We start from the raw sequence: 25380 nt of genomic DNA on the forward strand, positions 1-25380 counted from the left end.
CTGAGTCACTCTCATATCTGCCACGACACACAGTGTGTCCAAAGGCAGGCAGCTGGGTGTCTGTGACCAACTGTTTCCCTGTCCGTACGTTGAGGGTGGGAGCGTTCACAACATTTTGATTCTATGCATGCTCGAACCAGAGTCATTCTAAGGACGGGGATCATGGAATCTCTCGGTCTTGGTTTGCTATACTCAGAAGTCATGCTTCTGTGACCGTGAATTAGGTTCAGAAGGTGAGAGGATAAGTAGTCAGGAGCCCCACCCCACTGAATTCATCATGACCAAAAGATCAGAATATAGGTTTCTGTAATACACACCTATGAGAACTAACTACAAAAATAATAATAATAATACTTTGGATAAGAGTCAGTCAGCCGGACGAAAACTGGATGAACCAGTGAGGGTGAGTCATGAGGCCATACACCAGCCTTTGCCTCAGTTGGGGAAATAGCTCAAGGTGGGGATTCCCAGACTTTCCACTCTGAGGGCTACACGATATTAGATCCACAGAAGACCTGGGGCATTCTATCAGCAATTTTTTGATACCTACTGTGTGCAAGGCACTGTTCTAGGTATGGGGGACCCTGTGGTGAACCCTACTGACGAAACCCATACTTTCACTGAACCAACATTCTAACTGGTTAGGGAAATGAGAAACAATTGTCCCCAGTGAAGCAATGATAAGGGATATAAAGAGGGAGGTAAGGATTCAAATGAGGACGGTAGAGGAACCCCTAACGTCTCACCCACTCGGTCCAGCAGCCACCTTAGACACCTGAGGAAAATGAGGCAGAGACAGCAGTGATCTGCTCAAGACCAGAGTACAAGGGCCCTGGTCAGAAGTGGAATTGGCAGTGAGAACTGGCTTCCTGCAAAGCCCATCCTTCCCTCGCAGGCCCTCCCGCTGACGGCTTTATCTTCCTAAAACTGTTTAGCCCATAGACCCCAGCACCGAGGGAGGGGAAAGCAGCGCTAGAGCACCCCCTGGCCTGCCCCTGGGCACAAGGGACCCCGCCGTCCCGCCATCCCACCCCAGGCCCCGGGGAGAAGCCCGGCGGGGCGGGGCCTGGCCACGCGCCGGCGCGTCCAGCAGGTGGCGGCAGCGAGCGGCCGCGCCCCCCGCGCTGCCACCCCGCGAGCCCGCATCATGGATGTCGAGCTCTCCTATTTCGCTTTGCTCGCCTTGGAATTCGAGACTCCAGACGAGGACCAGGATTCATGAGCCGGTCGCAGGGGCCCAGGCAGGGGCCTCTGGCTCCCGACGCCGGCCGAGAGGTGGGTCCCGGGGGCGGTGGCTGCTCCCGAGGCCGGGCGGGGACGCGCTGCCCCCGCCCTGCCTCCCCGTGGTCCACACCCCCTTTGGGCTCCGGAGCCGCGGGGCTGGAGTAGTCGGGGGTGCGCGCGGGCCGGCGCTGCCAGCCCCGCTTCTGCCGGGCACCGGGGTCCGAGGGGCCGCGGGACCCGGCGCGCGTGTCCTCCCGCCGCCGCCGCCTCCTCCCTGCTCTCACCTGCGCCTGTTAGTCCACTTGCCTTCAAGGCCGGTGGCTGCAGCCCGGACTGCCGAGGGGACGGCAGAGGGAGAGAGAGCACCTGAGGATACAGAGCTGGCACTGGACTGCCTTTTCGCTCCCCAGGTGATGAGTGAGGTCGGAAGATCGCAAGATTTAAAAAGCAACCGGGTCCTCCGTATCGAATGAAAGACCCAGTGCAAAGGCATCACCATGAACACGAGCAGTAAGTGGGTCCTCCTCTCCTTTGCCATGGGAACAGGGTGGGGGCGGGAGGTGCAGGAGCCTGCGCTGGGGCTGCCTGGAAGGAGGAAGGAAGCCTGGCATCGGGGTGGACACATGGCCCCCAGACTCCTTCTTGGTCCTTTCTGTGCTCCCCAGAAGAGGGATGGGGGTCCGGCTTTTCATGACAATTTTGCTCATGTTTTATTGGCAGCAACACTTGCCTCTGCGGGGAAGGCTGCTTGTCTCCTTCTAGCAATGCCTGGGAAGGCCTAGGAAGCACTAACGAACGTGGCCATTGTCTGACTGTGGGGGCTCTGAGGAGACTGCCCTGCACACAGCTGGAAAGCCGTGGACAGCCTGGCTTGTCCTGAAGCTGGGAGGAGGAGGCAGGCCAGCCCGGGGCTGGTGGTGGGTGGATGTGGGCAGGCAGTGGGCTGGAAGGGAGCAGTTTGATAAACAAATCATCAGGAAGCCACCTTTGGGTTTAGAGATTGTGAAATATCCTGATCTCGTGCCCGCAGCCCCATGGGCCTAGGGCTGATTTCTCCACACACCTACAGGCTGTGTAGCCATCCTGAGAAGAGAGGAGGGGGACAAGCCCTTTGGCCAAGATCGCTAACAGGCCAGAGGCAGCAACTGCTCTGCAGAGACAGGACCAGACATTTTGCTGCTAGGCTGGGCCTCAGCTGCTGAGAAATGCAGGCAAAAATACAAGGAGGCCCCATTCGTTTCTCTTCGGTGTAGTCCCTTGGACCATGGGCACCCACTGTGACCACCACCCTGGAGAGGAGGTCTGGGTTCAAGTCTCCCCCCCCCACCGCCCCCCTCTCCCGGCCTCCTCGTCAGCTCAGCTTGTCTGGGTCCTTTCAGTAGCAGGTGAGATTGTTGAAGCAGAGAACCCTAGGAACATTCGGTTCCCTGGGTCTGCGACTCTCCCATCATCTCCTCTCTGGATCCCAGATTGCTGATCTGTAAAATGAGAACGGCTGGATCTAAATCTGTAAGTTTCTTCTTAAAAAGCTGGAGCTGAAAAACAAGGCCAGAAAAATCAGCCCCTTCTGAGGCTGTGTCCAGACCAAAGCCGCTGTTTCTCCAGCCTCCCTCCATGTCAAGGCTGTTGGCATGGAGGAGAAGAAAACAAAGCAAAAGCCAGGGAGATGGAAGTGAAATATATTTATTTACTATGTATTTGTATGACTCATCTCTCTGCTGTCTTCCTTTGTGTATTGCATAGCTCTGCTGAGCAAGGACGGCTGAACTCCCCCTGCCTCTTCCAGCCAGAGAATTTTGCCTCCTGGTTTTGACAGTCAGGAACGGTGCTTTGGCTTCATACCAGGCTCCAGAAAAAAAGCCAAATTCCGTAGACCTGGTCACCCAAGTGGGCGACATGTTTACCTCTGAGTGTTTTCAGAGAAGTAAAGATGTGAGCTGTCTGTCACTGTCTCTCACTGTCGCCAGGGGAAAGACATATTTATGGGAGTCCTTTCTCATCAAATGATAGGAGAGAAAGATGGCTCATCTATTTTTCAAGAAACTTAGAATTAAGTTCCCAAGCCGCTGGCCCCCTGCCCTTTTCTCTTGTCCCATTAGCAACATTGAATATTCCTGAAAAAAGGAAACAGCTTTTACTTTTTTTTTTTAAGAAATAACAACCAATAGAGTTGAATGCTGAGGACTAACAAAAATGTGATACCAGCTTCATATACTTTTTCTAAATAGGGAAAGTATGTTTATTTTCCGGGAGTGGTGGAAAATAAACAGAGTAGAATGACTTGCGCAGCCGCTGAGGGCCCTGTAAGAAGTGCTTCTCTCTAAAAAAATAAATAAATAAATAAATAAATAAATAAATAAATAAATAAAAAAGTTCTTCTCTAAGGGCTACACCAGGGAACACCTTGGCCACTTGAGCTCGGGGGAGGGGCTCCATCATCCCTGCGGCCGCTCCCAGCCCTGAGAGTCTACAAGTAGAGAAGAGAAATCTGACCTCACATGAGTGAAGCCATGACAAGGTCATAAGGTCACAGGGACTGGGCATTGGCAGAGGCCCTTGAGGTGACCCAATGTCAGCAAAAATGCTCTCCCCTTTGGAATGTAAAATTCTTACTTAACCCTTGTGCCTGAAACTGGACCTAAGAGATAGTCTTACCCAGTTTTTCTCTCCCTTCCATGTTTTGGGTCCTCAGCCTCTACCGGTCCATGTGCCCATCATCGCACCTGTATGATCTCCCCAACTGCTACCCTGACCCTGGGAGATGGCATGACTGCTCCAGTTTCATGGGGGACACCTTGTAACTAATAACATTCACTAACGTCTTCAAGCCATGCGGTTAGCTTGGGGGTTATGAGAGGTGTTTGGACGCGTTGTGTTTTGACCGCGTGCAGCAGCATTCCTGATCGCTGGTTTGGATGGCCCCACTGAAGTGAGGGCAAAGTGGGATGAGGACGAAGTGCCAATCATTTCATCTGGGCAAGAGGAGTTCCGGGCCGAGGGCTTAGGGCAGCGCGTGAGAGCTGACAGAGCTCAGGCTCTGGGCTCAGCTGGTCCCAGGTTCTAGTCCTCGTGTTTCGCATCTTAGCTGTGTGGTCTTCACCGTGGTTGTCTTGCCTGCAAAGTGGAGATGATAGGACATACCTCGTGTGGGATGGAGGGAAATATTAACACGGCATTAACACAGCCAGAGTGTGGGGCCTGAGCCATCGCTGGCCTCGTATCAGCGATGGCGGTCAGGCCGTTCTTGTCACCACTGTGGTCATTGTGGTGGTTGTCGTGGACTCCTTGTCGTCAGCCAGCAGGTCCCTCAGCCTCTCTGATGTCACACCGTGGTCATGAATCCAGGCTACCAGAAGGTTTTTGAGGATTAAGTGGGATCAGGAGAAAATGCTTTGTACGCGTATGTGAATTGTTTTTATTCATAAATGAACCACCCATGGCTCAGATGGTAACACCAGGGGACATTAGGGCTCTGTTAGCAATCTTTCAGTGCACTTCTAGTGTCTTCTGAATCCTTTCCTCCAAAATCTAGCTGAGCTTCCATACACCGCAGAACAGGAATTTGAGAGGAAGAGGTAATTCCAGGGACGATGGAGTCGGTACCCGACGTGGCGGACTGCCCTCCCAGCCCTGCAGCCAAGGGGGCATCCCCCTGAGGTATGCTGTGGCTTTCAGAGGCCCAGAGCTGAACAGCAGCCCATCCTCCAGGTTGGGGGTCATCATGAGCACCATACACAATTAGGCCAAGAACCATCCTCCTTTAGCTCATTGGCAGTTCCCGTCCTCTGATCCTTTCCTTGATCTCTGTCATGGAAAGGTTACAATTTTGGAGCGGACCGTTTTGCTAAAAAGAGCATTGAAGATTCCTAGCGCCCATGTCATGAGATAAGCAGACACCATCCTGGGGCTGTAAGAACCAGCGCTCGGGGGTATGGATTCCTGACTTCAAATGCAGGATCTGTGGTAGACTCTGTGATCTCAGACCATACAGCTTACGTCGTTGAACCTAAACTTTATCATGTATAGGAGGCAACAGTAATGCCAAAGGGCTGGGTTGTAGTGAGGTTAAGAGAAATAACGTGAGAGGCTCGCTGGCCTCGGGTCCTAGGGCATGGAGTCGAATCTGAAGTTGAATTGGCCAAGGAGCAAAGTTCTGGAATGACAGGATCGGAAGAACTGAACCCTCTGGTGGAAAATGAACATGTTTTGCCACTGTGGTGGCTAGCACTAGGTCCTGTTCATAGGAAAACCATAGCTTCCTGAAGAAAACCTCTGGGAAGATTATTAACCTGGTGTTGTATAGGGCATGGGTTGAAAAGTGCAAGACAGGAAGTTAGGATCCTAGCTGAGAGGCAATCACCCTAGTTCAGAAAAGGTCTGAGGGCCAGGATTTTGGTGGTGGTAAGAATAAAAGTCAGGGGAAAGAGCTTTTAGAAAATAAAATCTGCATGGCCTCACAGCTGTTGGATTATAGAGGAAATTATAATATAATTAAAGAGGAGGGAAGGAGTCTATCAGTTAGGGTCCTGGAAGGGAACACATAGGCAGTTTGAAGGTTAAATAGAAGTTAAAGTTAAATAGAGTTAAATAGAAAGAGTCTATGCAAGTGTGTGAGAAGGGTGTAGAGAAACAAACAAGAAGCCAGGATGGCCCAGTACTAGAAGGCTGGTAACTGCCTGACTGCCCTCTCCTCCCTTCCTCCATCTCCTACTATGCTCTCCATTGGCCCAATCCAACCAGGGGCCAAAGGGTAAGGAAGGCAGTTGATGGGCCCATAATATTCAGCCTTGAAGGGCACAGTGCAGAGTACAGAAGGCAGCAGAGTGGGTGTGGAGACGCATGGGAGCTCAGAATTGAAGATGCCCAGCATAAGGAGCGAGATGACCGTCCTCTGCCAGGTCAGGAACTCCCGGAGTTCTTTACAAGAAGGATCCACTACAAACACTAACTTGGTAGGCTGCCCTCTAAAGCAATTTTACATTTGCAAAATTCAGATAAAATAGAGATGACTGTATGCTTTATAAGGATAGAGATTTTTTTTTTTAAACCATGCTTCTCAAATGAATGAAGCAGTTGTTGACAAATGAATCTTGGAGGCTAGGAGCAGGGTTGAGGAATAACATAAGGAACAATTTTAAAACCATCCGAAATGAGGGTGCCGGGGTGGCTGAGTCAGTTAAGCGTCTGCCTTTGGTTTAGGTCATAATCCCAAGGTTCTGGGATGGAGACCCTCAGAGGGCTCCCTGCTCCACAGGGAGTATGCTTCTCCTTTTTGCCTCTCCTCCCACTCATTGTCTCAATCTCTCTCTCTCAAATAAATGAATAAAAATCTGTTAAAAAAAAATCCAAAATGAGTATAACACAGCTCTGAAAATCACAATGTGATTTCAAGAGTATTTGTAGTGCACAAAGGAAGTGATACCAATTCTGAGCTCCAGCTTTCCTATCTGGCAAAGGCTTTATCTTGCTGAGATAACATCTGGTGTGGTGAATGGTCAGCCCCTGGCGGACCCCCAACAGTGGCCGGATACCATTGTACTAGAACAGAAAACAACCCAAAGTGTGGAAGCACCTCTGACTTTTTGAATATTTTGCCAGTTAAATCGTTCTCCTTTAGCCCTTAAGGGTACAGACTGGCTGTGTGTCCTTGAGCAAGTTGCATACCTTCTCTGTACCTCGGCTTCCTCATCTGATCACAGGGCAGCTCCTGATAGTTCCTGTCTCACAGAGCTATTGGAAAGAATGCGTGAGCTGATAGCTCTGAATTGCTTCATACGCCTCCGGGCCATGCAAATGTTTATAAAACAAATAAAAACAGCGTGTATCAGTTTGCTAGAGCTGCCATAACAAAGCAGCACAGATTGGGGGGCTCAAACGACAGAAGTGTATTGTCCCGCAGTTCTGGAGGCTGAAAGTCCAAAATCAGGGTGTTGGCAGGATGGGGTCCTCCTGAGGGCCTTGGAAACAATCTTTTCTAGCCTTTGTCCTTGGTTGTGGATGGCTGTCTTCCACCTGTGTCCCTCCCTTTGTCTGTCTGTGTCCAAATATCCCCTTTTGATAAGGACACCAGTCACACTGGATTGGGGCCCATTCTAATGACCTCACTGTAACTTGCTTACCTTTATAAAGACCGTTATCTCCAGACAAGTTACATTCTGGGGAACTGGGGGGTAAGGAGTCTAACATAGGAACACAATCCATAATGCAGTGTTTGTTACCTAAATGATTCATCAAGAAGATTTTTCTGTGGATGGGTTTCCCCCTGAATATCATCCCCTCCCCAGGGATCATGGAGGAGGCTGACCTCTGACCAGTGGGAACGGAGCCTCTCCTTGAGAACCGGAAACGTAACGCTCACACGTAGGAGGTCCCCAGAAGGGAAGACGGGGGCGACTTAGTATTCCACACTGTGTCTGTCTGCAGCAAAGGCAACTCCCACTCCACCCCCTATCCATGTCATTATGCACAACCATAGCCTCTCGATGGTGTAACAGAATTTATAGTCATGGTATTGGTTTTCAATTGGCCTCATTCCTGGGAATGTCCAACATGGGGAATAAGAATTGGATTGCTCATTTATTCACTCAACAAATATTTACTGACCACCAACTCTGCACCAGGTGGGATGCTGGGGACATGGCAGTAAATCTAAAAGACAGTGGGGCTCTTGCCTTTGTGGGTCACACAGGCCCTGAAAGATGGGCCACCTGGTGACTAGCATAATAGGACAGGTTTTATTTGCCCTACATGAGGTTTTCAGTCAATTTGAATTTTTAGCCAACAGTGAGAAATGGGGAAATTGAGATATAAAAATGAGAATTTCTAGCTTCTCTTAAAAAGCTGGACAGTGGGGGTGCCTGGGTGGCCCAGTCTTTAAGCGTCTGCCTTCAGCTCAGGTCATGATCTCAGGGTCCTGGGGTGGAGCCCTGCCTTGGGAACTCCCTGCTCAGAGGGGAGTCTGCTTCCCCCTCTCCCTCTGCCCAGACCCCTGCTCATCTTCTCTCTCTCTCTCTCTAACAAATAAATAAACAGTCTTAAAAAGTGGGGGTGGGGCAGAGAAGATTTTGCATCCCAGCCCCCGTTTTCCTGCATGAGGACAGCACTAGGACTGCCTGCTTTCCGTGGGGCATGTTCTGGTCTCCAGGCTGCCCACTTGCCACACTGTCCTCGTAAACTGCACAAGGACAGCTTTGTATTTTTATGTTCCCTTGCTGCTGGAGGCATTTTAATTTTTAACCCCCAGTCTAGTACATGATCAATATAATGTCAAACATGGGGAAGAGTGTGTTTACCCCGAGATGCAGAAACTGCAACATTATCTGCACGTTTTTACTGGAGAAAGTTCTATCTAGACTTAGCCACTGATTAACAGCGCCGTGCTATAAAAGTCCTCTTGAAGTGAGCAGAATCCTGCTGCATAAATAAGGATTTCCCCAGCTGACCCATTCCCAGAAGGGTGATATCATATCCTGTCTGATACAGTTGGGCAAACATGTCTGCCCCCATCTCCTAGAGGTCAGTTTCGTTTCCAGGGGAACCTAGTAGTAGTGGGTGGGGCATAGACCAAAGGAAGGCAATTCTGGATAACTGATCTCAGCCCGGGGTACTTTTTCTAGACCAAAGGAAGGTACTGTGCCAGGCTAAACTGTTCCAGGGATTGTTCTGACCTATGGGGCACGCCTGGCCCATTTGAGGACAACTGGTCAGCAGCATTAGCTCTGGGTCGGAAAGGTCGGTGTATCCCAGCTAAGGAGTGATTCGTGAGAGGGAATCACTGAACTTGACCCCAGACGGATTGATCCCATTTGGCTCTTCAAGATTTCTCCTCTATCAGTATGAGGTTCTCCTGCTTGGGAAAGATAGGTACGAGTGAGTAGATAATGTCAACATAATTTCCACAGCTGGGAGATTTTTCTTCATTCCTCTAGAAGAAATAGAGAGGCAGATAATTCACAAAAAGCAAAGCACAGTGCCTAGCCCACTGTAGGTGCTCAAAAGATACTTGATGAATTCATTTGGACAAAAAGCCTGTTCTCTTTGTCTTTATGATAAAGGTCTCTCTACTGAGCTCTAGGTTCATCTTTCTGACCATCTGTTAAGTTGCCCACTTGGATATCCCAGGGTACTTCAAATCCAACCCATTCTCCCTAAAAGAAAAAAGAGAAAAATGACTTCAACTCTATGGTCCCAGTTGATGGCTAGAATACTCACTGAGTTAGTCATTAGAAAGTAGTCCTTGTCTCCTTCATGCTTTTGTGTTCAGTCTGTGTCCACCTCTGGTCACCCCCATGTCCCAACTGGACCTCTTCCACTCCTCTGTTCCCATTACTTCCCTTTGTTCATGACACCAGGCATGGCGGCCACTGGAGTAGAAAGGTGGGGGAGGGGACACGTTGGTCTCAAGTTCAGTAAGAAGCAATGGAGCAATGTGGGTTGCTGGACAATGTAATTCTAGGTTGCGTGGACAGGCAAGGTCATAGCATGGCTTCTCAGAACCCTGCTGAAGCTGCGTCTGAAGTGTGGCATTCAGGCACCCTGGAGCGTGCCCAGGAAAGGGCGGCCAGAATAGTAGAGAAAGGGCATTGAAGGAGCAGTAGGGAGATGATGCGAGAGCCAGCCCCCCACATTGGCTTTGTGTCCCATGAAGAGTATGACCCCTTGACAATTTTACACAGCGCTGCTGGGATGTGCCCTGCCGCCCGGAAGTCTCTAGCTTCTTTTCTAAGTTTATCGCCAGCCAGACAAGGGGACTAGACAGGCTGTACTTGGCAGTCCCCATTGCTCCTGGTGCTGTGGTTATGGCTGTGTGCTCCCGCAACCATCCCCACCCCCTCTCCTGGCAGAATTCCACTCTCTCCTGCCTGTATCACTTCCAGACCTTCTTCCTCGCATCTGCTTAATTTTGTGCAAAGCGCAGGTCTTTCTCCATGGGCTGTTATCTCTTGCCCTCACCAGCACCAGCAGGGCCAATGAAACAAGTGCTTTGCGATAGTCTGTCTAATGACACAGTTGATCTATTTTAAGCACCTGAAGCACACTCCACCAAGTGAGAATCTTCCCGCAGCAAGCTGCTCTCAGCCTGTAGGGGAAGAGGCAGCCCGAGGTCTTCTCCTGCTCTTTGAAATCTGGGGAAACAGCCCAGGGATCCGGACTCTGCCCATGCAAGGACGATCTAAGGCAACTGTAAAATTAGATATTTTTACAGTCAGCATGAGTTATTCTGGAAGGAGAATCGCCTGTGATGCCAGGATTATATGGGGCAGGCACCTCGAGTGAAGAAAAATCCCTCCTTCAAGGGACAGAGACAGAGCCTGGACCCATTACACATGGGGAGAAGGGACCTAGGGAGGCAGCATTTCAGGAACAAAAAGAAGCCCAATGTCCATCAGAGATTTCTTAGCCCCTGACCACTTTTTTAATCTCCTTCCTAATCAAGAGATGATCTTTTCCAGATACAGCCTGAGTGCAAATCTTTTACATATACAATTTAGTTAATCCTTGCAACAGTCCTCCCTGAGCCTTCCCTGTATTCTGTACCTAAGACAGGTCCCCGTGTTATGTTGGCTCTCGCCATCCTCCATGGAACTTACCACAGTCAGTAGTTGCTTCGTCTGTGAGCACGTTTCCTTTGTTTCCGTCTCTTACTGTCTTTTGACTGTAAACCACGTGATGACCATGTGACAAGCTTGTCTGTTTCATTCACTGCCCAGCCCTCCAAACTCATTACAGTGCTTGACCCAGAGGGATGAAGGCTTAAAATGGTTCACGTTGTTGAGCATTTACTATGTACCAGGCACAGTGTTAAGTTCTTTGCAGACACAAGCTCACTTAATCTTCATGAAGGTTGTAGGAGATAGGTAGTAATAGTACCCTCATTTTCTAAAGGAGGAAACTAAGGCTCCAGGACCAGGTCATTGGCCACAAAGTTGGTCAACACCTCTTATCATCTGGGAAAGGCAAATGAAAGCCACCATGATCTATCACCTCACCCTTCTCAGAATGGCTAGGATCAAAAAGATAAGAGATAACAAGTGTTGGCGAGGATGTGAAGGAAAAGGAACACTCGTGCACTGTTGGTGGGAATGTGGATAGGGGCAGCCACTGTGGAAAACAGTGTGGCAGTCCCTCAACAGTTAAAAATAGAAATATCATCTGATCCAGTAATTCCAAAGAAAACAAAAACACAAATTTGAAAAGATCCATGAGCCCCTATGTGTATGGAAGCATGATTTATAATAGCCAAGATGTGGAAGCAAACTAAGTGTCCACTGATAGGTGAATGGATAATGAAAATATGGCACACATACACACACACACACACACGCACATATCTCTATATATGATGGAATATTGCTCGGTCATAAAAAAGAATGTGATCTTGTCATTTGCAACAACATGGATCAATGTACAGGGTATTATGTTAAGTGAAACAAGTCAGACAGAGAAAGATAAATGCCATGTGGTTTCATTTATATGTGGAATCTAAAAACAAAAACAAACAAACATTGAAAAAAGCAGAAACAACCCCATAGATACAGAAAATATGCTGCCGGTTCCCAGAGAGGAGGAGGTTTGGGGGATGAGCGAAGTGGGTAAAGGGGAGTGGGAGGCACAGGCTTCCAGTTATGCGATGGGTAGGTGATGGGGATGAAAGGCACAGCATGGGGAACGTGGCCAATGATACGGTAACAACGGTGTGTGGGGACAGATGGGAGCTACTCTTGTGCTGAGTACAATGTAAGGCATAGAGTTGTTGAGTTGCTATTGTACGCCTGAGACTGATGTAACAGTGTGTGTCAGCTACACTTCAGTAAAAAAAAAAAATAAGTAATGAAACCTTGAATGTTTATGTGAACGGGTGGATTTAACAAGGAATATTTAATACCCCATTTTGCATGAAAGGGCACTGAGGTTCAGAGGCGAAGTCACCTGGCCACCCTCACACGAGCAGGAAGTGTCAGGCAGATGTTCAAAACCATGTCCATGGGACTCAGATCTCCTTTCACTCCTTCCTGCTCCCTTCCTTTCACCTTCTTTCCTCATTTTACACTGATGAACATCACAGTCCGTCTCCTGTTCGATGTCCCAGCACTGCTGTCCCCTTCACTGGGACCATGACACAAATCCGTGCTTTGGATTTGGCAGTGGGCCAGGTGCCATAGGATGGAGACACACAGGACAGAGAGCGTGACCCCGGATTGCCTCCTTCTGGTGTGGCTGAGGAGTGAACACGATATGTGGCTAAAATGCTGGAGAAGCCCATGAGTGTTGAGAGGGAAGGAGTGAAGGGGAAGGCGGGCCAAATTCCTTTGGAAGACCTGGGACCTCGTTGTAGAGAGGACCTTGAGATGTGAATAAACTTTCGTTAGGCAGAGCGTAAGAGAAAGCTGGGGCATCCCAGATGGGCTTACTCAATCCTTCTCCAGCAAGATTCCACAGTCCCCGTTGCACAACGCCTGCGTCCTGAGCCCTGGGCTAGAGTGGAGGGTGAAATAAACAAATGCAGAGTATTCCGGGAAATATCAGGATGTCCAGTTGGTCTGTACTCTATAGAGTATGACTAGGTGGCCAGTGAGGAAATAAGGCTGGGCCGTTGGTGAGGATCAGATCTTGGAGAGTTTTAAAAGCCGTTCTGGAAGGTGTTTGTTACAGTCTCTGGCCAATGAGAAGCTGTGAGAGGTTTTGAGCCAAGCAGGGATCCGACCAGAGCCGTGCATTATTTAGGACGATCTCCCTGGCAACACATACCTGATGGATGGGAGAGTCCAAGGACAGTGAGAGGCAGATTAAGGGCAGCAATGCGGTGGGAGTGTCAGGGAGGGGAGGTGCAGGGTGCAGGGAGGGTGGCACCGGTTCTATAGCCTGCGCTGCGTTACTGTTCTTATACCCACAGGTGGACATGTTATCTGATTCTGATTTCTGGGACTGTGAACTGATACTTTGAAAACAAGGTTACTAACCAAATCGAGCTGCCTAGAGAGTGTGTTCGATAAACCCTTGAGCTGTGTAGTCAGACGGCCTGGGTTCAAATTCCAGCCTGGCCACACACTAGCTGTGCAGGTTTCAATGCCTTGCTTTATCTCCAAAGTAGCCTTTTTTCTCTCAAGATGGGAATATTGGGGGAACACTGAGTGAGGGATGGATGTGTGATGCTGAACACAGGGCCTGGCTCATGAGAACACCCAGCAGTGGTTAATAACTGTATAGTAATGAAATACAAATACATTGACTGTGTTAGGGAAACTCCCTTTAAATAAGAAATTAATCAACACATAATTAATTGTGTTGTTACAACACAGTCACCTCCCAACAGAATGATGGGATATCAATATATACTTCCATTGGGAAAGGGGAATGGAAGTATATATTGATATCCCATCATTCTGTTTAGCTGACATTTAAGGAGCGCGTTATTGTATGTCAGACTACATTCTAAACTGTCCGTGGATTGTCTCTTTTGATCTTAGGCATGAGTCAGAAATAAAATTAATGTTGTAGAGGATAATCCTGACTGAGTAAGAAGCATGTCCTACTAGACCAGGGGTTGACACACTTTTTCTGTAAAGGGCTGGGTAGTAAAAGATTTGGAGCTTTGTAGGCCCCACAGTCTCTGCAGGGGAGCATGAAGACTGGAGACAGCTGTGTACGGGCCTGAAAGCAGGCCCAGACAGTGTGTCATAGAATGGACAAGGCTTCAGCCCAGTCAAAATTGATTTACAAAAATAAAGATGGAGAGTGATCGGACCCACGAGCCAGAGTTTGCTGCCCCCAATGCTACATGACCTCCACTGTCTCTTCCAGCTTTGACATTGCTCTCCAAAATGATGACACAGAAATGCCTAATCCCCAGTTAGTTCATCCTTTTAATTCCAAGAGGAATTTACTCCAAGTGTGACAGACAAGATGCGCTGGAAAGATAGACACAGAAAGGCCTGTACGCAGCCGTCTCCAGTCTTCATGCTCCCTGCACAGACAACACACCCATCATTCACACTCTTCCCAACAGGCCACTAAATGTCAGGCTGCCCGGGCTGCTCTGGGATCCGCTGAGTAATGGCTCTTGGGCTGCAGAGAATGACACTGGGGCAAGACACCCAGGTGACATTCCATGTCCGTGCTCCATGTCTAAAGCAGAGTCTCCTCCCTACTCAAAGCCCACGTTCCCTTGTAATGAAATATAGCAGCTGATTGTCTGCTCAGTTATCTCCCTTCCTCTGATTCTTTCCCACCAATACCATATAGTACTAAGAGACTGTCATGTGTGGGGTTCTGCATCTCCCCCAGATGATGGCCCATGACCTAGACTGGTTGGCCAGAGTTCTCATCTACCTTGGCCACAAGGATTGGTATCATGAGTTCCTGATATGAGACCCAAGAGAAGCCAACTAGAGTATTCCCTGAGATTGAACAGGGTGATATTGGGAAGGAGAAGTAGTCATTTCACTGAGGTTGTGCAGCTAAGGAGATTCTGGGAGGGTCTAGGGATTCCAGTGGCCATTCTTGTCCAATATGTGGAAGTGAGAAGCTGTCTGAAAAATAAAGAAAGTCATAGCTCTGACCCTGTAGCAAAGGCCCTGAATCTAGTCAAGACCTAAAGCCAGAGACTACCTATCATTCCCCCTCACAGACCCCATCCTCACAAGAACCAACACATTTATTTTTTGCTCAAAGTAATTTCAGCTGGGTTTCCGTAAATTACAACCAAAAGGATCCTAACTAAGGCACCTCTTTTTTAACTATTCTTCCCATTAGCAGTTACCCCTTACAATTATTCCCATCTGTCAAAATCCTAGTCATCTTTAGGCTACAAGACTCTTCCATTCCCGCTTCCTCTCATGTACTCCTGAAGTGTTGCTATTCCCTCTTCTGAAGCCCCCGACCCTTGATTTAAAACGTCCTTAAGGTCATTTGCTCTAGGTCCACGTGGTTTATTTATGTGCATTTCCTAGCTCTCTTCTTAGATTATACGCTCCTTGAGGACAGGAGCCATATGTCAGTAGGGTATATAGTATATTTGCTCCCTAACTACACGCCACAGACCAGTGAGGAGCCAGAGAAATTGTTCCAGGGCTTGTAAACCCATGTGTGCACTCAGCCTCGAATGCATAGCAGTCCGTCAAGTGCATGTGTTTGAGGAAATTCAATATGGCAAAAAGCGACGGTAACTATTACTTAACTGTAAGACTGATACAAAGAGGCTAGCAAATATTTCTGATATTAAGAACAAGTCCTCTGGGCTCCCGGGTGGCTTGGTTGATTAAGCGTCTGGATGCATACATGGATAGACACGTATGTGAAAAACTTTTGAATTTTACACTCAACATCCGTGCACTTCATGCGAGGCATGCCATGATAAAAAGTAAAACTAAAAGTAAAGGAGGGGCACCTGGGTGGCTCTGTCGGTTAAGCGTCTGCCTTCGGTTCAGGTCATGATCCCAAGGTCCTGGGACCCAGTCCCGCATCACATCCGGGTCCCTGCTCAGCAGGACATCATCTTCTCCCTCTCCCTTTGCCCCTCCCCCATCATGCTTGCTCTCTCTCTCTCTCTCTCAAATAAATAAAATCTTTTTAAAAATTAAAAAAAAAATAAATAAAAATAAAGGAATCCTCATATTTGACAAACTTGTCCATCACTAGTCAATACACAAACATTCATCTGAAATAGGTCAGGGACCTAAATAAATTGAATGCCAAAACTGTACAGCTTCCAGAAGAAAATAGAGGAGAATATCTTATGACCCTGAGGTAGGCAATAACTCCTTAGAGCACCGAAAGCAACAAAAATGGGCAAGCAATTCTAACAGACTTTTCACAAAAGAGCATATACACATGGTCAGTCAGCACACAAAACATGTTCAACATCATTACTCATCAGGGAACTGCAAATTAAAACCACCAGTTGACACCCACTAAAATGGCTAAAATTCCCCATACCTTGTTGGTGGGAATAGAAACTAGAACTGGGGGAAACTGTGACTTTCATAAAAACCAAACCTATGCGTACCTACCATCCAGCACCTCCACCTCCTGGGGATTTACAGGTGAGAGAGGAAGACATGTATCTGCAGAGAGGTTTGTGCAGGAATGTTCCTGGCAGCTTGATTCATAACATCCCGGAGCTGAAAACAACCCAAAAGCTCATCTACAGGCAAATAGATACGCAAATTGTGTTACATTTTACACAGTGGAATACTACGCACCAAAAAAAGTAAAAAAGAACCAACAAGTGGTACAGGCCTCAGCATGAATGAATCTCAGAAGCCTTAGTCAAAAGCTGAGAAGAGGTAGCCAGGCATAAAAGAGCACATACTGTAGGATTCCATTATATGAACTTCAAGAACCTGCAAAACTAATCTGTGTGGGTAGAAATTATAACAGGGTTTGCCTCTGGTTGAGGGAAGAGTGATTGATTACAGATTATCAGAGGTGGTAGAAACCACCCCATCTTGACTGAGATGCTGTTTACATGAGTTTATACGTTTGTCAAAACTCACTGTTTTTAAGATCCACATATTTCCTTATTTATAATTCATACCCAATTTCTATATATGTATATATACTTTCATACTCTATATTTCATATATAAATAAATGATATACAGGTCTATGAGTATGTAATAGGTATATAAATATATAGGTGTGTAATACTTATTATATATGTAAATATATAATTACATAAATACAACTTATACATATAAGTATATAGATAGCAAGAGGAGACCTTCTAAAAGATTCCTAAGCTTAGGAACAGAAGAACTGATGCCAAATCTCAGGTCTCCCACTAACTCTGTGATATCTGCTAGTGTCCTCATCAATTCAGTGGACCCGTCCTATCAGGCTCGCTTACTTCGAAGAGCTCTTTCAACTATAAGAACTTCTGGGAAATGTTTGGAAATCTTTTAATTGTTTATTTTAAGAACCTTCTCTCATGTAGCCCTCTCCCTGGCCCTGATGTTCTAGCTACACTTGCCCCTTGAACTTGCCTTGTGTTTTCCAGCCTCAGGACCTTTGCACATGCTGCTTCTCCACCCACATGGTTCTTCTCCCTGGTCTTCCATGACTGGCTTCCTCAAATTCTTGCAGTGTCATCAGAAATGTGTTATGTATTCCCACCCCTTACTCATTTCCTTCATTCTACTTGTCCTACTTTGTAGTTATTTATTTATTTACTTACCATCTATCTTTCCCATACAAACTTTCCCATATCTTTCACATACAAACTTGGGGAGTTTGTATGTGAAACTCCCGATAAATAAGAAACGTACTGGTTTTATTCACTGTTGTATCCTGAGTCCTTAGCACGTAGAAATTACCCATCCACAGAAGATGACACAAACTTGTTGCCAAATAAATGACTATACCAACAAACATGAGCTTTATTGTGCGGACTTTAAAATCTGTTTGTGCTGACTTGGGACTTGGAGCCAGGTCTTCCCTGGGGCTTGGTGGGTGCCAGAAGAGTGACACCGGAATAATGCTAGTGTCACTGTAGTGTGCTCATGTGGGAAAAGCTTTCTGTGTCAAAGAAATCGAGGAAACCTTAGAACATCTTGTCCTTAGGAAGGCTGAGACAGCCTCTCTTCCTAGTGATGCTTTATAGTCCATCTGTTGGGCTACAACTCTGGGTTCTGCACGCACCTCCAGTGGAGAAGAATATGAACACAAGCTAACGATCCAACATGCAGGGATTGTCCTCCAGCTCTAGCAGGACAACGCGGAGTGTGTCCTCCGCATCCCACACTCAGCACAGGGACCAGGAGAAAATGGAATGAATGCCTGTGTCCATCTCCTTTTTTGGCACTTTTCAGACCTCTGGTTTTTCTCATGGGTCTTTAGGCCTAATCCCCTCGGTCTCTCTCCCACTAATAATTGAACCACTATCTTCTTTTAGTTTTCCAGATCAGAATGCCATTGCTGTTACTGAGACCATCTCTCTTCCTGGATTTAGCCCCAAGTTGAGCGGGCCACCCCGCAAGCCCAGGGCACCTGAGCATCACACATAGCTAATCTGCCTGTGGGAACTCTCTGCGACCTTCTGTTTTACAACTGGAATGTGTTGGCTGGCCCAGATTATTTTGGCTTCTGTGATATCAGTGCTATGGGGAAATGCTTGTTAGCCAGTTACAAAGTCCACATGAGTGTATGAACATAGAGAAAGCTCTGGTGAAAATGTAGGTATTTTTAAATCGGGAAGAAGTCCTCCCTCTGCCCCCCACCTACTTCCTCCATAGCCAAAATTCTATTTTCTCTCTGCCTAAGTCCCTTGAAATCTGTATTCTTTTCAACAGATAATGTCAATAAGCCCTTTATGTGAGTGGGATTTGGGGCTTCTCTGTTTCTCATCTGAGAATCTGTCCTGTGCCAATGAGTTTGGGCCTCTGGCCCACATGTTAATTATTGTACCAGGGTTCCTGGAGTCGACTGGGGACAGAATGGCTTTTTGGCTAGAAGAGATGTAGTCTGGTAGGATTTTTTTTCCCTTAAAACATTAATCTAGCTTAGAGAGGCCGAGAGAGTGAAAATGTTTGTATGTTTCATTGATGTTTGCTCCTTCTTGTCTGAGCAACACATTTAACTGGGTTTGAGAACCAAATGTGAATGAATCTCTAGGATTTCTTGAACTTATATTGGTGATCATCATCTTTGCTGACATTAATGCCAGGAAATTTTTTAAAAAGTATTATAAGATGCAAAATGGTGGGAAGGGAATCTAGCGGGGTGTGTGCGCGCGCACGCACTCACGGGCACAAACACAGAAAAGAAACCTCACTGGATTAGGGTCAGAAGGCATGTCTAGAAGTCTGGGCACATCTCTCCAGTTCCCTAAGCCTCAAGTTTTTCATCCATAAAACAGGCTGAATGACCCTCACCTCTCCTAACTCCCATGTTGGGTGACAATCAAATGAAGCAGTGAATGAGAAAGCCTTTGAGTTAGCCTCTGTTTTGCTAGCTTCTTCCCTTAGCTAGTCTTTGAAAGAGAAGCGAACATATATTTGGCTTTTATTATTATTATTATTATTGTTACTTTTGGTTGCTGGCCATGTTTCTTTTCATCATTAAAATTTAATACAATTCTGCACAGCAGTTGAGCACAAGGCAAATCGAGCTTTATTTGGGTTATAGGTAAATGGGGCAGGGTTAAAAGAGTCAGTCCATTGTGGGTCTAGTGTCCTTATGTATAATTGTCCTCATTTGAAATATTTCATCCCATTGTTAGACCACGCGTCCAACCATGCATTTCGGTCTCTCATTCAGAAAGCACAGTCTCTGTAATTAAGTGATGATAAAAAGAGGACACAGGACAGTGAGCACAGGATAGAAGCTTTGCTCTTCTCTTTGTGTCTGGAAGGACAGTGGGCAAGCCAGACCAAAAAGAAAGAGCCCTTTCATCATGCCCATGAAAGCAGGTGACTTGTTTTGGCCAACAGGCCCAGAATTTCACCCTTCAGCTCCTTTTACAATTCCCAGGTGAGTGGTGACACCCGGGTCTAGTTTGGGAAGGACATCCTGTGTCCATCTCTGTAGGCCTCACCTTTTACTGCACCCTCGCTTCAAGTTCTGACACTTTTCAGCTGCTCTTTGGACAATTTCTGCTGGTGACTAGGCTGACGAAGGCAGTGGGGCAAAAGCAGTGAAGACTTCTTCCTGCTGGAAGCCATCTGCCTCCAGACGCATTTTCCAGGACCTGCCACCCGTCTAAATGTGGAAGTGGCCCCTGGCATGTCCGTTTCCGACTGGAAATGTCTGGTGTGGAGAGAGAGCAGGATGCATTTGAGGAAAAGGAAAGCGAGCCAGTGTGGCTGTCAGGTGCCGCCAGAGGGGGCGAGGGGTCTGGGGTGAGATGGGGGAGCTGGCGGGGACCAGGCCACACAGGGCCTTGCAGATCATGGCAAGGAGCCTGGCTTTATCCCAACAGCCAAGTGAAACCACTGAATGGTTTTAAATGCCATTGGCAGTGATGGGAGTCAAGGTTAAACATCGCCAGATTTGCATTTTGAAAACATCACTGTGGTTCCTGAGTCGAGAGTGAGTCAGGGAAAGGTCCAGTCTAGACCTACTAGCATCCTCCAGGCAAGAGATGTTAGGGCTCAGACGGTGCAAGGCATCTTCTCCTCCCAGGGCATTACATGGTCTTGATTCTCTGACAGCTTTTATACCCTTTAGACTATCTAAAATACTGCTTGCTTTGGAGCCTGAATTACTTTGTTAGGGCTACCATAACAAAACACTACACGTGAGTGGCTTAAACAGAAGAAATTTATTTTATGATAGTTCTGGAGGTTGGAAGTCTGAAATCAAGGGGTCATCAAGGTTGGTTTCTTCCAACACCTTTCTCCTTGGCTTATAGATGGCAGTCTTCTCCCTGTGTCTTCACTCAGTCTTCTCTTAGGCATGCTTACATCCTGATCTCCTCTTCTTATAAGGACATCAAGTCATATTAGATGAGAGCTCACACTGATAATGTCATTTTTAACTTCATCATTTCTTTAAAGTCCCTGACTTCAGATACAGCCACATTCTGATACCCAATGTATTTTTATTTTTGGATTCCTTATAAAGGGTATTGAGATAAACTTTAGTGTTTCTAGTATTTGTCATTGTTCGCCCCCCTCCCAGGGCCCCACACACACACCCAGTAACCACATTGTGTAATAGAAGAGTTGTATAACCACTTGATGGATTCCATTTGGGTTTTGGTCTTCCACCAGAATATTGAACTTGACCGTGTTGTGATTTCTGTTACAGCGTGGTTTAGCAACAGAAATTTCCTGTACTGGCTACAGGTTACTCTTTGGGAGCAAGTCTGTTGCATTTGCTTCTTTTGTGGGTTCAAGAAATACCTGTTGTAGGAAACAGCTGTCAAGTTCATCCTGACCAGAAACGTAACTCCTCATCTTATCCCATAGGTGTGTCTAAACGTTTGTCCAGGGGACCCACAAGAATCCTCCAGACTGTAGCATTTCTCCTCAAGTAATTTCAAAGCTGCTGGGGGAAATAAAGCAAGCACAAAAGTGACATGGTTATAGGGTAGAACATGGTCTGGGTCTGTGGTTCTCCCCACATCAGTGGCAGGAGCATCACCGGGAGATGTTGTTAGAAATGCAAATTCTCAGCCCCACCCCAGACCTATTCAATAGAAAATCCTGGGGGTGGGGCCCAGCAATCTGTTTTGACAAGACATTTAGGGATTCTGATGCAGGCTCAAGTTTGAGAACCACTGCTTAGTCATAAAAAGTACATGCCATGCGTTTTTAAAGAAGAGAGCTCATATTTAGAGGAGAGTGAGGGGAGAATCTGGAAATAGTTCTAAAAGTATGTTGCATACGAGATAGGCCTTGAGGAGTGGGTTGGATTTTTATATTTATATGTAGATGATCATATTTACTACAATTGCCATCTGCATGTTTATGTATTTCTTTTACAAAAGTAATTAACAGCCTGGACTCTAACTGGAAAGATCTGCTAGCTGTCCCTTCCTTGCATTTTAACTGGCTCACTTTGAATTGAAGCTTCCACCAACATATGCTCAGTTATAGAACTGGCAGTTACAATTGGAGGCATTTTGTTGGAGGATAATTTCCATTCCAAACATAGCTTGAATTGGAGGTGGAGATTCTACCTCTCTATCCTTGAGGTAAAATCAGGCCAAACGAGCCTTGAATCTCATAGTGGGTAGGGATCTTTCAAATCATCTAGTCTAAGTAAGACCCAGCCAGAGTGCCTCTGAGCTGGCCTAGAAAGATGGGCGGCATCAGGACACTGAGCACAGACACACACACTTCTGCTAGCCCGCTGAACGATTCTATATAGCAGGGCTGGGCAAATGAGGGCTCAAAAGTCAGCTCTGGCCCACTGCGTATCTTTGTAAATAAAGTATTATTGGAACACAGCCATGCCCGTTCATTTACCTATTGTCTCTGGCTTGCTTTTGCACTACAGTGGTGCAAAATTTTAATCCCCTCCTTAAGACTATATCTGCAAGAACCCTTAGATTGCAAGTTCCGATTAGCTCAAGTTCAGCAGGAATCTGTAGGCTCCTGACCTTTGAGTGGCTGCTCACGAGATCTGAATGGACTGTGCTCTCTCTGTGAGCTGCTCCGGTCTGGTTGACTACACCCCCTATTGCCCCCGTGGTCAGCTTGACTCTCCTGCCTGTGCTGCCCATTTCCATTTCATTCCACCCAATCCATTCTCCTCTAAGTTCAGATCCTTTTCTTCTGGTGCAGCAGATCCTGCCCCTGTAGTATGAGCATTAAACTTGGCACCAGAAGTCCTGAGTTCTGGTCCTCACTATGCTACTGAAAACAAAAACATGAGATAAGATGTCAAGACGCTGAAATGACTACCAGTGGGTAGGGCCAGGGGGATCAGGGAATGGCCCCTCCTTGAGATGGAGAAAAGATGTGTGGTAGGAAGGTCACTGAGGTCGTCTAGGTGAGAGATGTTTATGGCTGGGACGGGGCTAGTAGAGATGGAGAGAAAAGGCTGAAGTGGGGACTTTAGTAAGGGATCTATCTATATGCTTGATCATGGAAGGACCATGTGAGTTTCAGCAAACCCACGAATTTCAGGGCTCATCATGTGGAAGAACAGACTCTGCTTTGAACAAATGGCACCATCTGAAGCTGGCTCTGAGACCCCAAAAGTGCATTCCTCAGAACACACTGGAGAGAGAGGAAACCCCTCTGCTCATGTCTCTGCCCACACCACTGTTCATCTCTGCCTGATGGGGGGTGGCTCTAATCACAGACCAGAAACAGCTCTTCCTAAAAGAAATGACAACTTGAGAAAAGAAAGGGGCTGAGTAAATTAAGTGGATGTTTAATCTACTTGTATTAGGACATTATTTCATTGCCAGATGACTTAAACATTTGTGAAGACTGGCAAACACATCGGAGAAAATATACTTTGTAATGCTCAGAAGGATATTGGCATCAAGTCATCAGTGACAACACTTTTGATATGCACTACTCTCAGATATCAAGATTTCTAAAATTCTCATCTTGATGCCAGAGAGTACATGAGTCTTCTAGTCACTAACCCAAGGGTTCTCAGCCGTTCATGAACAAAAGACTCTCCAGAGGAGCTTGTTTTAAAATTTAAAGTCTGATTCAGCAGGTATGGGGGAAAGCCCAGGAATCTGCATTTTGACAATCCATAACAACCCCTCCCCAGGTGACTCTGAAGCAGGTGGTTAGCTGATCACTTTGAGAAACACTCAGACAGTAAAAAGCACCACCGTGATGAAATTTGTTCCCATTTCACTTCCACCACTGACTTCCACTATACAACCACCTTGTCTCACCCCACCTCTGCTCGGTTAACTTTTTCACCTCCAGAGTGGCTCCAGAAATTTTTCCTGACTGCTTGGATGCTCCATAGTATAGCCCTCTTGGCTCCACAGAGTGTCCACAGCAATAAGTGACAGCCCCCCACCTAAAAGTAGCTTAAAGAATGTAGCCATGTCTATTTCGTAGACTAGAAAAGCCAACGAGGAGCTGAACCAAGGCAGGTTGATTTAGAGGCTCAGCAGCACCCTCAAGCACCCGGATTCTTTACAATTCCAGAATCCCTCAGAATCCATCGTGGGCAGCAGGGCTGCAGTTCCAGCATCCAAAGTGGACAAAAACCTCCAGAGACTAAGAAGAGCAAAGACAACCCTCCCCTTCCACCTGTCCTCCCTTTGTGTCTCCTTGGCCAGGAGTATATCACATGCCTTTGCCTAAGCCAGTCAGTTGACAAAAGAATCTGTCTCCCCAATCAAGATTCCCTCCCCAGGTGAAGACTGGAAGACATGGTTGCTCAGGGAAGGTAAACAGAAGCAGGTTTCCTCCAGGAGAGAAAAGTTCTGTTAGCAGACAAAGAGAGGCATGGCTATTGAGTCAGCAACAGACTCCTCTTCCTCTCTTGGAGCACTTTGCCTGCCATTTTCCAGGCTGGAGTGTGTCACATGAGGAGAGGGACCCATCCACCTCATCCGTCCTTGTGTCCTCAGCTAGATGCTGTGAGTTGTGTTAGATTCATGAGGTCCAGCATGAAATGGTCCTGGAATGTGTTTAACTTAAATTGATAACAGATTATGATTTAGAGGGAAAACTGTGATTAATTAAGACATAAAGTAGTCAACTAAAAGTGACAAAACTGCAACTCAAACTAACTCGTATTTTTTTTAGAAAGGGACTGTGCTATATTTGTTCATATAATTTGGAAGTTCAAAAATGCCAGTGACTTCAGGCCCATCTGGAGCCACAGACACAAGTGATGGGTTCAGCACCTGTTCATTCTCTTTTTCCATCTCTAGTAGGCTCTCCCAACATGGGGGCGGGGGGGGCCCAAGATGGGCAAGATGGCAGCAGGAGCCCCAGACCACCTCCTCCCACCGTATCCACCCAGATGGCTCCTCCAAGAGCTCCTGTAGAAAAACCCCAGAGATGACATGGTCACGTGCCTGCCAAGCATGTGGAAGAGAATCGGGGTCCTCTGATTGGCCAGGCCCAGGCTGCTTTCAGATCGGGCGTTGGAAGAGGGTCAGCCCACCGGAACTCCACGGAACGCGTGCCCCACGGGAAAAAGAAGTTGTGTTGCCAGAAGAAGCTGAGCAGATGCTGAGCAGGCAAAACAACAGATGTCCACTACACTTATGGATGGAAAAATCTGTTTGCAGGGCACTCTCCATGGGCCAAATGATAATTGAGAACTACTTGCTGATACACACAGAAAGTAAACACTTCCCCCTCATCCCCCAGATGAAACAGGTTCAGTTTTCAACCTGGAACAATGGTTTATTTCCTGAAGGCAAAAAGCAGCTGTTGCCTGTTGATTTGGGGGTAGAGGGAGATCTTTGTTTCTATAAAATCTTTTCTCTCCAGAGGAAGTATAGTCTTCATCTTTTCTCCTAATTATCTGTTAGTCTTTTTATTCTCCTTCTTGGTTGTGTCTCACGTCTTGACTTCATCCCAGGTATCATGTGTCGACAGCCTACTGGCAAATACAAAATGGTGCCTCCTCCAGTTGTGTTCTTTGTCTCTCCTCCCCTTTTCCATAAGAAATAATTTGCTCGTGCCTGGGTGACTCAGTTGGTTGAGGCAGGGACTCTAGATTTCCGTTCAGGTCATGATCTCAGGGTCCCGGGATGGAGCCCCGCCTTGGGCACTGC

General features: G+C 47.0%; 1 protein-coding gene across 6 annotated transcripts in view; it reads left to right on the top strand.

Moving 5' to 3' along the window:
* The first annotated feature begins 1105 nt into the window (after positions 1-1105).
* Positions 1106-25380, top strand: part of ABLIM3 (actin binding LIM protein family member 3) — a 109608-nt gene continuing 85333 nt past the window's right edge. For 4 of the 6 annotated variants that reach the window (XM_032851494.1, XM_032851496.1, XM_032851497.1 and 1 more), the window contains exons 1-2: positions 1106-1275; positions 1635-1734. In XM_032851494.1, the coding sequence (XP_032707385.1) occupies positions 1722-1734 (13 nt within the window). In that variant the 5' untranslated portion in view covers positions 1106-1275; positions 1635-1721. The remainder of the gene's footprint in view (positions 1276-1634; positions 1735-25380) is intronic. The other 2 variants (XM_032851498.1, XM_032851499.1) reach the window with 1 other exon arrangement.

The sequence above is a fragment of the Lontra canadensis genome, unplaced genomic scaffold (genome assembly GCF_010015895.1).
Source record: "Lontra canadensis isolate GAN:19392208 unplaced genomic scaffold, GSC_riverotter_1.0 scaffold5, whole genome shotgun sequence".
NCBI lineage: Eukaryota > Metazoa > Chordata > Mammalia > Carnivora > Mustelidae > Lontra > Lontra canadensis.